General features: G+C 42.4%; 1 protein-coding gene across 1 annotated transcript in view; it reads left to right on the top strand.

The window, feature by feature from the left end:
- Positions 1–14066, top strand: part of SETX (senataxin) — an 89463-nt gene that overhangs the window by 47892 nt on the left and 27505 nt on the right. The window contains exons 12-18 of the mRNA XM_034663747.1: positions 1802–1975; positions 4013–4245; positions 5418–5585; positions 6138–6294; positions 10013–10114; positions 10325–10440; positions 12221–12292. Coding sequence (XP_034519638.1) covers positions 1802–1975; positions 4013–4245; positions 5418–5585; positions 6138–6294; positions 10013–10114; positions 10325–10440; positions 12221–12292 — 1022 coding nt within the window. The remainder of the gene's footprint in view (positions 1–1801; positions 1976–4012; positions 4246–5417; positions 5586–6137; positions 6295–10012; positions 10115–10324; positions 10441–12220; positions 12293–14066) is intronic.

The raw sequence follows: 14066 nt of genomic DNA, 5'->3' as shown, positions 1-14066 counted from the left end.
CTCATTTTAAAATTTCTTTTTACCTTTTCTTCTTGTTTGGAAATTACACCTCAATTTATACATCTTTTACTATTTTAGAACAGTTAGGTCAAAAGTTAAAACGTGCACCCTTGATTTATCAAAATCTATGGTTTTCGTAGCTCTTTGAAGTGTCTCTGTAGATAGGGCAAAACCTTTGAAACTGTGTGAGACACAGTCTGTAGCCCCCAGGACAGTCCGTTGTTGTTGATTGATTCCACCAGTTCGTGTGTTTCTTCTCTCCTTGTGCTTTATCTTTGGTGCATGTTGGTTGTTATCTTTGGAAAGTTATTGATAAAAATAATATGAGGCCTGTCATGGTATTATCTTCCCCCAGAGATGATTTTCCTTTGCTTCTGCCAGGCTTCTGGGGGCACCTGCGATGTGGGAAATCTGGTTTAAGGGATTGGGTTTTTCTGAAGCACCCAGGCGTTTGGAAGCTGGGCTGTAGCCCACATCAAGGCGGGTTTGCTTCTCCTTCATCCTTGGGTGTAGTCCTTAGTCCTCCTCCGTAGTCCCAACCCGAAGCATACAGGGCTACCAGCGTCCCCACTCTGTACAGGCCCTGGGCTCCAGTTTTTGTCTTTTTATTTATTTATTTATTATTTTTTTTTAAAAGATTTTTTTATTTATTTATGTGAGACAGCCAGCGAGAGAGGGAACACAGCAGGGGAGTGGGAGAGGAAGAAGCAGGCTCCCAGCGGAGGAGCCCGATGTGGGACTCGATCCCGGAACCCCGGGATCACGCCCTGAGCCGAAGGCAGACGCCCAATGACTGCGCCACCCAGGCGCCCCAGTTTTTGTCTTTTTAGTCTAACAAGGCCATCCCAGGTACGGCCTGGACTCTGGCTGCCACTCCAAGAATGGTTCATATGTTTCTAGGGGAAATACTGGGTTGACTCCAGCGGATTTCCACATTCTTCTGGGTCTCAACACAGTTATTCTTCACTGTTATAAGCGTTCTCTGATGCTTTCGCATAGATATTTCTTACCTGCCACATTTTATTTTTTGTTCTAAAAAGATTTTATTTATTTATTTTGAGAGAGAGAGTGTGTGCATGCATGCACACAAGCATTGGGAGGGGCAGAGGGAGAGGGAGAAGCAGACTCCCCACCGAGCAGGGGCCCTATGTGGGGCTTGATCCCAGGACCCTGAGATCATGACCTGAGTGGAAGTCAGGTTAACCGACTGAGCCACCCAAGCATCCCTTACCTGCTGCATTGTAAAGTCTTGTTTGGATTTAGTGGTTCTGTCTCCCTAATCCCAGTGCCTTGTTATTTTGTTCACTGTGTTGTTACTGGATGTGGTGGGTGGCGCTCAGCTTTTTGTGGTAGTGCTTGCTCTGTTTTCCCAGCCCCAGCCCCAGTAGTTTACAACTAGCCTTTCCCCTTTGTTGGGAATGACACCAGTAGGCTCAAAATTCCTACATGTTCTTGGATTTGTTTTGGGTTTTTTTCCTGGTATTTTGAAAGTGAGGAACAAAAGAGAAAATTTCTTGGTTAAAAACTAAAATAAAGTTTAAGGAAAGGAAATTTACTAGGTACTTTTGAGTATTATGATTTTATTTTGGCTTTTAGCCATTGTTAAGAAACATTTTATACTACTATATAATTCATTTTCAAGAGTGTCGACTGGTGGGCTTAGAATATCATTTTGAAGTATATTACAAAGTCCAGTGCTGTATACTTGCTTGAACTTAGTATAAGGGTTTAAGATCCTTTAAGTTAATCTCATTTAAAGTAATTCTGTTAGAATCAGTGCCACCTTCTTATTGTTTCATAGTTCATCTTGAGGAATGTGAACTAGCCAAACAGTTTCATCCAAAGGAAAATGATTTGGTGTTTTTGGTTCCTGAAAGACAAAATGGAGAGAAGAAAGATACCGAGAGAAATCACATGCAAGACCTCCGTGAATACCATTGCGGTTATATTCATAAGTTTCGCCGCACTTCAGTCAGTAAGTAGATGATGAGACTGTAAAGAGAAATCTGTCAGATAGAAGCTCATCTTTTAATTTCACTCTGAGTTGTGCTTTATTGGCCACATATTTGTTATACATATTCGAGATGTGTATTTGCCAGGTTGATTACTTGCCATCCAGAGTCCTTTTTTAGATTTTCTAGATTTCATCTGGGAAAGGCCCAATACTTATTGCTCTAGACTTATGATTTAAAAGCTTTCTTTTGTAACGTCCTCTCTTTCTGATACATTCCTTCATCCGTCCTTGTGTTTGTTATTAAACAATTTGCAAACCATCTGTTTTTTTCATATCTTAAATCACAACCTTGGTGTCGTGGCTAAGAATCAATGAGAAGACCAAACATATAAGTCATTGTAAGGCAACTTGAAGGTTTTGCTGTTTCCATTGGTCCCATCCCTTGTGTTGTAGGGACCCTTCTGGGAGTAGCATCGCAGAAGTCATGTCAGCTTGGATGTAACAAGTACCTGCCGTGTGCCAGGCCACGTGCCTTGTCCTTCCTGTGCTCATGTATCGTCTTCCTCAAAGCCTTGCAAAGCAGTGAGATTTATGTATTTCCTGCTCATCAGGAAATTAAGGCTCAGGGATGTGCAGTAACTCCTCCGAGGTCATTCTCAGTATTGAGTGGTAGGCCCAGAATTGAAACCTACGTTCGTTTGACTGCAGGATCGCCCACATTCTTCATTGTATGCCAAGCGGCCTTTTTTTAACATTGCTGCTTTCTTAGTCTCAGTTACGTGACGGGAACATGAGTTCATTATTCCTTCACCTTCTTGCATCGAGTCTTAAAAACAAAGCTCCTTAGAGTTCAGCATCATGCTACACTGTGACTGGTGTGCCATATTTCTACCATAAGTGTGGTCCAGCCCACTTCTTCCTGTAGAGTGCGTTTAGGGGAGTAGCAGCAGGGGTACATAGCTTAATCTGTGCTTTTGACTCTTGCGAATGATGACGTGCGCCAAATTGATATTTCTAAGGTATTCTCCTTCCAGCTCCTCGAGCAGCCAACTATCTGACCTCTCCATTTGCAAATCTGTTAGAAAGACCAAAGGACGTGCTTGATTTTCTGCCTGACGTCTACCGTTCCTTCTGTTTTTCCCATCTCAGCAAATGGGGCCTGCATTTTTTTAGTTGCTCAGGCCCAAAACCCCAGTCATCCTTGATCCTTTCTTTGTCACACACACTACATGTAATTCATCAGCAAATCCTGTTGACTCTTTTCTTTGCAAAGTATCCAGAATCCACACCCCACATCTGCTACGACATCCTGGTCCACACAGCCATCAACTGCAGTGGCCTCCTGATGGCCTGTTTACCTCTGTGCTTTTCCCCTTGCGGTTTATTGTTCATTCTTACTCATGCAGGAGGAGTGAGTCTTTTAATCTGTAAGTTCAAGCATGTCACTTCCCAGTACAAAGCTGCCCTGTGGCTTTCTACCAGACTTGGAATAAGATTCAAAGTCAGTATCATCGTCTGCAGAGCCCTATAAAATGGAACCCCGTGTTCTTCTCTGACTCACGCAGCACGCGTCTCCATACTTTTCCTTCCAGCCATACTAGGCTTGTCCCTGTTCCTGAAATACTCCAGTCATATCTCTGCTTCATGGTCTTTGCGGTTGTTGATTCTTTGCCAGTAACACCCTCTCCCCAGGTAAGGGCATGGCTTACTCCCTTATTTTAAGTTTCTGCTCTGATACCATTGTATCAGGAACACCTTCCCTGACTTCCCTGTGACGGTAACAACTCCTTCACATCCCTCATCACTTCTTCACCCCCTTTCTCTGCTTGCTTCATCGTGCTTATCACCACCTGACAGGTTTATTTGCTTCTCTGCTTCCCTCTTCTAGAAAAGAATTGCCTGGTTCTTAGGAAGCATTCAGTAAACATTTGAGTGAATTACTTCAACAACGTATCATACAAAAAACATGTTATAAATGCATAATTCTGAATAACCTTTTTAGCTGGACAACATTATTCACTGGCAACTGAAATTGCTTTTTCTCCTTCTTGATAATAGTGCGCAATGGGAAATCTGAGTGTTCCCTTTCCATCCAGACTCAAGATAATTTGCCAGTCAATTTAAATGAACTCGTGAAATGCATCGTAATCAGTTCTCTGGTAACTACACAGAGGAAGTTGAAAGCCATGTCTTTGTTAAGTGGACGGAACCAACTGGCCAGAGCTGTTCTGAATCCAAACCCCATGGACTTCTGTACAAAAGATTTACTAACTACAACGTCTGAGAGAATTGTGAGTCATGGTTAAACGAGAACAAAAAGTCTGAAAATTTCATGTCCAAATGTGACAGCATCGTGTCGTGTTTATTCATTACACTTTCCTCTATGTCCGGGAAAAGCCGTATCCCTGTGCGCACATGGTGATGGCATGCAGCGCTTCATTTTCTTTAACGTGGCAAAGTCTGTGTTATGTTACTCAGCTTACTTCGGGAAAAAGGCTTAGTGCAATCAAGAATTGAAAATATGCTTAGGGGCGCCTGGGTGGCACAGCGGTTGGGCGTCTGCCTTCGGCTCAGGGCATGATCCCGGCGTTATGGGATCGAGCCCCACATCAGGCTCCTCCGCTATGAGCCTGCTTCTTCCTCTCCCACTCCCTTTGCTTGTGTTCCCTCTCTCGCTGGCTGTCTCTATCTCTGTCGAATAAATAAATAAAATCTTTAAAAAAAAATATGCTTAAAGAGGAGCATTAAAATGTTAGATGAGTATCCTACTTAAATGCTTGTTAGGTGATAAAATTCAGAGGTAGGAGTAGGTTAGTAGAGTTAATTGTACATTTGAGAGATCGATGGAGAATTGATGGGTAAAGTTGCCATTTTGCATGAGCATGTATGTTCTCTAAGAGCTGTGTGTATTCGTTCTGGGAGATTAATACCGAGGAAGGCGAGAGAAAAGTAATAGTGTTTGGACTGCTGCTATGTGCGAGGAATTTCCGTGCAGTATCTTATTCACTTCTCGTCCTCTCAGGAGTCCCGGATTTAATGGATGAAAAGGCATAGGCCCAGAGACGTTAGGGGTTCGGAGACCTGGCTTGTGAGTGAAGCTGAGGTTTAAACTTAGATCTGATCCAAAATCTTGGAATTTTTTTTTTTTATACTCTAAGGAACGAATAAATAGAAGAAAAGTATAGACCAATTTATTGTGATCCATTTTATAAGAATCACAAATAAAAATGCATTTGTAGTAAGTTGTAGATGGGCTGAAGCCTACAGACACTCATAAATAACTTTCTTTATAGTAGTGAGATGGGTTCTTTCGATTAAAGGTCATTTGGGGTCTTGCCTGATCATAACCAAAGTTTCTGTCTGATAAAGGTTAGAAGAAATTCAAACAGGAGGTTTTCTCTTCTTCCTCTCTGGTGCTACTCCAGGAAGAGCATACTCATTCTCACTAATGTCTTTTGCATAGATCGCCTACTTAAGAGATTTCAATGAAGACCAAAAGAAAGCGATAGAAACTGCATATGCCATGGTCAAACACTCCCCGTCAGTTGCCAAGATCTGTCTGATTCATGGACCACCTGGAACAGGAAAATCAAAAACTATTGTTGGGCTTCTGTACCGCCTGCTGACAGAGGTAGAGTGTGTGAGGGCTTCAGTGCTGTTAGCCGAGCGCGTCGTTTCACTCAAATTAACTGAGAGACGTAATTAACTACTACAGGTCTTTCTCCCTGCACTTTGGTGTATCTTTCTGATGCTGTGTGGAACTGTATCTGAAAAAGAGGCAGCAGAAGGAGACAGGGTGTAAGTAGTAAAAAGAGCAGAAAACGCTGTCCTGTGTGACACTAATCCGAAGGGCTACAGTGGTGGTCTTCTGACTTTAATACGGGTCATGTCTAATGCCAAGAAACTGTGTGGAATATATTCCTGGGCTATGTTTTGGTTGGATTGAGTATGGAGTAAAACAAGTGGATAGTGAGGTGAGGCTCAGAGAAGCTATGATAAAATGTCCTGCTAGAGTCATTTTAACGTCCATGTAGGATGTAGGTGCTGTTACTTATTTTTAAGTATTTATAAGGGGAACTTTCGAATATACATGGAAGTAGAGAAAAACTGGAAAACTCTGTAATAGAGCTCATCAGTATTTTTTGTTTGTCTGTTTGTTTGGCGTGTGTGTGTCAAATTGTAGAACCAGAGGAAGGGGCATTCAGATGAAAACTCCAATGCCAAAATCAAACAAAACCGTGTCCTTGTGTGCGCACCTTCCAACGCGGCTGTTGATGAACTTATGAAAAAAATCATCCTCGAATTTAAAGAAAAATGTAAAGACAAGAAGAATCCTTTGGGTATGATACTTCTATGGGTTTTAATGTGTTTTTGGTTTTGTTCTCAGTGTTTAGTGTGGGCAGCTTTGAATGTCAGTGAGCAAGCCAGTTCTGGTAATAACTTCAAGGCTTGGGGCTGTGGCCCATATGTGCTCATTAAGTCATTTAGCAGATTTTATTGAGCATTTACTCTGTGCCAAGGCCCTTTGCTAAGTACTGAGGTTTCAACAGTGAAACTTTCCAAGAGACGGTAATGAGGAAGCGCATCAGTGGGCAGTTAGAGTATAAAGCTGGACGTTCTGTGAGAGCAGTAAGATGTGGCTACTCTCAGACACCTAGAGCGGCCCTTGGTTCAGTCGTGGGAGGCTTAGGGAAGGCTCCTGGGGGAAATGATGTCTAAGAGGAAACCTAGAGAGCAGTTAGGAGTCAGCCATGGGAAGGGGTTGGCGGGCTGTGGGGAACTCCAGCAGAAGTTACTATCAGCAAGAAGGAGCAGAAGCGAGAGAACGTCGGTGCAGTACAGCCGGAATATAATAAGCCCCACGAAGGCGAGGGTTTGGGCGTTCGTTTGCTGTGCTCTCCCCCATGAGATCAGGCAGCGAGGGGACACAGGGACTGTGTTCGTTCCTTGGGGAGGGTGTGAGTTCTGTACTGGGTTTTGATGTCAGGTGTAGCCCATATGATAGGTCAACAGTTTATAAAGACACTGGTCTACTGGAGGTAGACCTTGAAGTGCAGATGTTGGGTTGAAGGATTCGTGCATCTTCGGTTTTCTAGATTGTGCCAGATTCTCCTCAGAAGTGGGTGTAGCAGGTTACAGCCCAGGAGCAGCTCCCGTGTGTACGCGGTGCTGTGGTTCTAACGTGCCTTTCGCTGGCCGGCTGAGGGAAGGGGAGCGCTGTCGGCATGTGCCGACTGCGCGGCCGGGCCGGGATCAGGACAGGGCTGGCCAGGCATCCGGCTTGGATCTTCAGTTTTGTTAGAGAAAAAATGATACCTTTTGGCCGTAGGAAAGAACTTTGGTCTTTTGTACTGCATTCATTGTCACTTCTTTCCACCACTTAACGGCTGTCCTGGGCGTCCTTAGAGAAATGCCTGGGACATCTCGCCGCTAAGTATGCTGTTGATTTCTGGGTTTTCGTATTTACCTTCCTCAGGATAAAGAAGTTCCCTTGTCATTAGTTTTATCATGAGGGGCGGTTGAATTTTATTGCATGCATTTTTCTTGTTGCATCCGTTGAAACGATAATGAAACTTTTTTCTTTAATCTGTTAGTGGACTAAATTACAGTGTTTTTCTAACGTTAAAGTATCTTTGATTCCTAGAATAAGATCAACTTGGTCATGTATTATTATTTTTTAACATGTTGCTAGATTGCTAATGTTTAATTTAGGCTTTTAATATTAGTACTCACGAATGAGGTCAGCCTGTGATTTTTCTTTGTCATATCTCTGGTTTTCATAACACTGGCTTTAAAAATGGAATTGGGGAGAATTTTTTGTTTATTCTTTGGAATGTTTTATATACAACAGATTATTCCTTTAAGATTAATTTGTTTTTAGTGTTGTTTTGTTTATTGTCTTTTGTTTATTGACAAATGGGTGAGTTTTAATCTACTGTCCGAATGTCTTAACTGTTATAGGTCTTTTCAGGTTTCTGTATTTTCAGTGAGTTTGGCTAATTTATATTTTTCAAGAAAAATCAACAGTTCTCGTAGGTTTTTAAATATATTGGTGTAAAGATTCTCGTTGTATTCTCATTTTAAAACTCCCAAGTGTATATTGATTGGGTCACCTTTGTCATTCTCGTTATTACATAATTTAGTCCCTACATCCGCATGTGGCATGGGCCTGTGGTTGGAAAGTCCTGGAAGAGAATTTAGTTTTGCCAGCTAAGCCCACGTGCAGTTAGATGCATTTCCTTTTCATCTTCTCACCTCTTCCAGGCCCTTTTCCTTTCCAGTGGGCTTTAAAATCCAAGCCTCCATTATAAAGTTCCTATGTCTTCACTGGCATGCTAGTTTTTGTAGACATTTCTCAAACTCTGTAGAACTAAGGATTTTGAAATATCTGCGTTTTATTGAATACACAGTTAAAAAAAAATCCTGAGCACCTAGACGGTGCCGGCCCTGACTCATCCTGCTCCCCCCCGGGGAAGCCTCAGCAGCTTGTGGGCTTTCAACTCTGGTTTTGAGCTTTCTCTTTGTTTTTGGCCCCTAGGAATTTCTCTTCCATTTCTGTGAGCTCACCCTGCAGTTTAAAGGAGGGAGTCTGTTTTAATTTATGGAGCATTTCTAGGTATTTATAGGGGGTGAATTTCTAGGTAATTTCGTCCACCTTTCTCGTGGAAACACAAGTAAAGTTAGCAGTTTTGAAACCTTCAAGTAAACGTTGGCCAGAGAAGATGGCTTCAAATTTAGAAGAATGAGCTGAATTAGGAACAAAAATATGTTGTAGATGACTGCTTAGTAAGTCATTCATTCATTCAGCAAACATTGATTGTACGTCCGTGCCAGTGACCACAACAGAACCCTATACACTGGAAGGAAATCGACAATAAACAAATAAGTAGGTGTTGTGTCAGATTGGGACAAGTGCTGATTGGTGCAATCTAACCCAATGATTGGGTGAGAGATTTTTAGATTAATATATAAAATATGGTGACCTAAAATAAAGGTATGGTTAATAGCCACTTAAATGACATTTACACTGCTTGCAGTGATCTGCTCCACAATTTCCAGCACCTCATGTCCCCGAGATTCTGGAGTAGGGGTGCGTGATGTAGGGTAGAGTTCCAAAACTTTGTGGTGAATATTCCACAGAAAAGGATTTNGTGCAATCTAACCCAATGATTGGGTGAGAGATTTTTAGATTAATATATAAAATATGGTGACCTAAAATAAAGGTATGGTTAATAGCCACTTAAATGACATTTACACTGCTTGCAGTGATCTGCTCCACAATTTCCAGCACCTCATGTCCCCGAGATTCTGGAGTAGGGGTGCGTGATGTAGGGTAGAGTTCCAAAACTTTGTGGTGAATATTCCACAAAAAAGGATTTGATAGTAAAATATGGTTCTGTCTTGGAAATTCAAATATGTATTAATATATGGCAGTCTTTACATATCTGATACATCCTGTGGTTAAGAAGTCTATCTTACCTTAACTCCCCTTTCCCAAATGTATTTTACTACAGAATGTTGTACTGAACATAGTTTGAGAAATGTTGGTATAATTAGATCTCAACTTTGTAATGTCCTGTTTATGCAACCTCTGTAGCTTTTGTTAGGTAGAAATGGCAGGTACTCACCCTGTAGGCTGGTCATGAAGACTGTCTAATGTGGAGGAGGCTTTGGTGGAGCTTCAGGTGTGCAGCTGATTGATAGTTAATGTTGGCTCCCCCCCCATTGTTAATATGCTTGCTTAGAAATAGGTACCGTGGGGGCGCCTGGGTGGCTCAGTCCTTAAGTGTCTGCCTTCAGCTCAGGGTGTGATCCCAGGGTCCTGGGATGGAGGNAGGGTCCTGGGATCGAGCCCCGCACCGGGCTCCCTGCTCTGCCGGGAGCCTGCTTTTTCCTCTCCCACTCCCCCTGCTTGTGTTCGCTCGCTGGCTGTCTCTCTCTCTGTCAAAATAAATAAATAAAATCTTAAAAAAAAAAAAAGAAAGAAAGAAATAGATACTATGTACAGAGATTGGCAGTGTCCTTATTGATCTCTAAGTATGATTTTTTTATCAACAGGAAACTGTGGAGATATAAATTTAGTACGGCTGGGTCCAGAAAAGTCTATTAATAATGAGGTCCTAAAATTCAGTTTGGACAGCCAAGTTAACCACAGAATGAGTAAGTACTAATTAAGGCACATACTAGCATTACTTCGGTTTCCTTTTATGTGACAGGTAATGTGTCGGGCATTAAAGGTAATTTGGAGACACTCGAAATAGCCTTGCTTTGAGAATTAGTTTTTCTTCTCATCGTGTATGCATATGTGTATATTCATGAGAATTATATCATTTTTAATTTTTATTTATTTATTTATTTTTTTTTTTTAAGAAAAAGACCTACCTTCTCATGTTCAGGAGATGCACAGAAGAAAGGAATTTCTAGATCATCAACTCGATGAACTTTCCCGCCAGCGTGCTTTATGCCGAGGTGGAAGGGAGATACAGGTATCTGAACATTTCTTGATGAATATTTTTTAATAGCTGATAAGTACAGAAGCTAGTGATGAGTATTTGATACCATTGTTTTATTGTGGCCTAGCATAATTTGTGTATAAAGATGTATACAAAAGCGGTATGCCTTATATTAGGGATTAAAAAACTTTGTAAAAAGGAAAGGTAGTAAATAATTTAGACTTTGCAGCCATCTGGTCTCTGTTTCAACTACTCAACTCTGCTGCTGTAGCATAAGAGCAGCGATAGATAATCCGTACACAAATGGATGGGGCAGTGTTCCAATAAAACTTTATTTATAAAAACAGATGGTGAGCTGAATTTGGCTCACAAACTAGTTTGCTGTTGCCTGCCTTGTATTAAAGCTGTAGTGAATTTATTAGATATCTTTCAGTCGCAAGTTAAACCCAACTTAGACCAAAAGGGAATTCACTGACTCCTATGCCTTGGCACTCTGGGAATGATTAACTTTAGTGTAGCTGCGTCCAGAGGCTCAGATGTCATTTCTCCGTCCCTTGATTTTTCTGTGTGTCACACATTCCTCATCTTGGAGAAGACAAGTGCCAGCATCTCTGGGTACCACCACCCCAGCTTAGAAAACCCATGGGAGGGGCACCTGAGTGGCTCAGTCGGTGAAGCATCCAGCTCTTAATTTTGGCTCAAGTCATGATCTCAGGGTTGTGGGATCAAGCCCTGTGTCAGGCTCCATGCTTACTGGGGAGTCTGCTTCTCTCCCTCTCACTCTGCCTTCCCCTCCCCCGCTGTCCACGCTCTTTCTCTCTCTCTCTCTCAGATAAATAAATCTTAAGAAAGAGAGAAAGACGGAGAGAAAACCCGTAGGGAGAGAAGGGGCTGCTTTCCCTGCTATCCATGTGTCAATTCCATGAAGGGAGTCTGATTAGTCCCTGAGTGTGCAAGCAGGTCTAATCCCTGTTTTTGAAGGAATGTGAGCCGTAGTTTACCAGGCCTGTGTTATATGCCCATCGCTATGGCTAGAGGAATGACTGGAATGTGATTAATAACCTGTTTGAACCACCCAGAAATTAATGAAGGAATGAGCCTCGGGTTGGACTGCTCAGCAGATGGAAATAGCACACCTGGGACACACTAGACAGAACAGAATCTTGTACAGTGTTACAGATTTATCACATTAACGCTGAAGTGGAGCTCAGGGTGCCAGACCATAGAGAAATTGAAATAGAGATGCTTATTATGCATAGGTCCTGGAGGAAGTACATGTCCCGCCTCCAGGGGCCACACAGGGAGGTCAAGGCAGAGTGCAGAGAGGCAGAACCTGGGGCGCATGCTTTTCTTAGGGCCTGTGGGTAGGGTGCTTTGGGGAGTCCTGAGCTAGGGCCAGATTGGGCAGCTCAAACCAGAAGAGCAGGCTTGGATAAGCTGCATGGGGGTGCATCAAGCACACAGGCGCTCGAGGCAGGGAGTGCTGCTGGTCACGAGGGCTGCTGGGCAGTCCTGTCGGTTCTTCCGTTTGCTGGGACTCTGTGGTTGTTCTCTTGCCCGGAGCCTGGCATCTGTGGAGGGTCTCTGCAGGCCTCTCGGCCAGACAGTGTGATGTGAGGCGGCAGTACCGTGGGGTAGTGTGGCCGCAGCGCAGCCCGAGTGTCAGGACTCCTGGTGAGGAGAGAGGGAGCTGGGTGAATAGCGAGTCTCTCTTAGGCAGATTATAGTGTCACCTGAAAGGCAAGGCAGTGATCTGGAAAGCATTTTAAAATGCTCAGTTTAACTTTAATGATTGCATTCTCATCTTTTCCAGAGGCAAGAATTAGATGAAAAAATTGCAAAGGTTTCAAAAGAGAGGCAGGAACTAGCTTCTAAAATTAAAGAGGTAAGTGGTTCATCTGTACCATTTTCCAGGTTTTTCTCTTTATTGTGAATTATTTTACACAACCAATGGGCTTTTCTTAATTGAATTTAAAAATTTATTATGAAAAACTTTTTAAAATGTTAAAGTAGAGAAAATGATACGATTACATGTACATTTGCTTTTTTTGCTTTAGCCTAATAATTCTTGTCGTCACTGAGATTTCTAAGAAAGAGGTGATTATAAAGTCTTTTTTCCTTTTTTGGGTCTGGGTAAGTACTAAACTCCATTGTTAGGTGCTCTCCACACCCCCACCACTGCAAAGTCAATTATGATAACGATCATCAGGTGAGTAGTTAGTGAAAGTAGATTTGAAGGTGTTTTCCCTATTAAAATAAAATTCGTGCCCACACAGGGACACCAGAAAAAAGAAGAAGAAAAATCACATGTCTGGATTCAAGTAGAGTGACAGTGGCTGGGGATTTGGTGTAAGAAAGTACAAATGTTTTGTAATTCTTGACTGAAAGCGTTAACTTATCATATTTGTTTTTGATCATAAGAATCCTTCTGTAGTGTGTGTAACTTCTTCCCCAGTGTTCTTTGGATATAAAAATATCAGACAAGGGGTGCCTGGCGGGCTCAGTCGGAACATGTGACTCTTAACCTTGGGGTTGTGAGTTTGAACCCCACATTGGGCATAGAGCTTACGTAAAATTACAGTCTTTAAAAAAAAAAGTGAAAAAGATTTAGATCAAAGCTAGGATGAGCCAGATAGATATCCTCATCACCAGACTGCAGCCCTACAAAACCAGTGGGGGTCAGGGAGAGCAGGGTATAGCAACTGGTAACGTTACTACTATTTTTAAGCTGAGATTTTTCCTCTTGAATGTATTATTAGCCTTCCCGATATAGCTAAATCACAGTTGAACTTAATTCATATTTTCATTAGCTGTTTTCTCATTTAAATACAAAATTATGTGGAAAGCTTTTTATTAAAATTGTGAACTGAGCCCAAAATTACTTCCCAAATTTAAGGATGAAGTCTGTGTTGAAGGATGGAGTCTGATTTTGCATGTACTGTGGGTTTCGCTGCTCTTCACCTTGTTCTGTGAGCCACTGAATTAATTGTATGTGGCAGTTTTCCTCAGTACGTGGCCGAGAGGAGAGGTGTGTGACAGTACGGTCGTGTGTGCCCCTGGGAGTGCCACAGTTGCCCACCGTCTCCCTGAAGCTTCCACGCGTGTTTGTTAGTCCACACCTGGGGTCAAACATGCACAGGGACGAACCCCTATTTGAATCTCTGATGAGACCACTGGTTCATTAGCTTGAACACCGAATGGGACGTGGCCTGTCTGGCGCTGTCACGCGGTCCGTGTGGCAGAGATGGACCGAGGTGGTCTGTCTTAGCATGCAGGTGGAGCAGTCCTCATTGTCACAGGCGTCATCGTTGGCACAAGCCTTTGTAAAAGAAAGAACAACATGATATACTTAAAAATTAACAGAAAAATGTCTGTGCAAGCTGAATTCTGACCCTAGCTTAACTCAGATAATTGCTTCACAACTATCTCTACGCATTCTGATACCTGCCCACGTACATCTGCTGTAAGAATTGTAATTTGCTCTGACCAAATCAAGCCTGAATACATTTTTCCTAATGTGCTTAAATCCTGTTCTGAGCTTAGACTACACTGCAGAGCAGTGTTCTCTCTGGTAGTTTCGGATTATCTTGAACGTTTCTGCCGTTTTCTAGATTTGAGGTTCCCCATCGTTCACTAAATATTTTTATCATGTAATAAAT

The sequence above is a fragment of the Ailuropoda melanoleuca genome, chromosome 7, assembly GCF_002007445.2.
Source record: "Ailuropoda melanoleuca isolate Jingjing chromosome 7, ASM200744v2, whole genome shotgun sequence".
Lineage (NCBI taxonomy): Eukaryota > Metazoa > Chordata > Mammalia > Carnivora > Ursidae > Ailuropoda > Ailuropoda melanoleuca.
The sequence above is the reverse complement of the archived record's forward strand: the minus strand, read 5'-3'. Positions and strand labels throughout refer to the sequence as shown.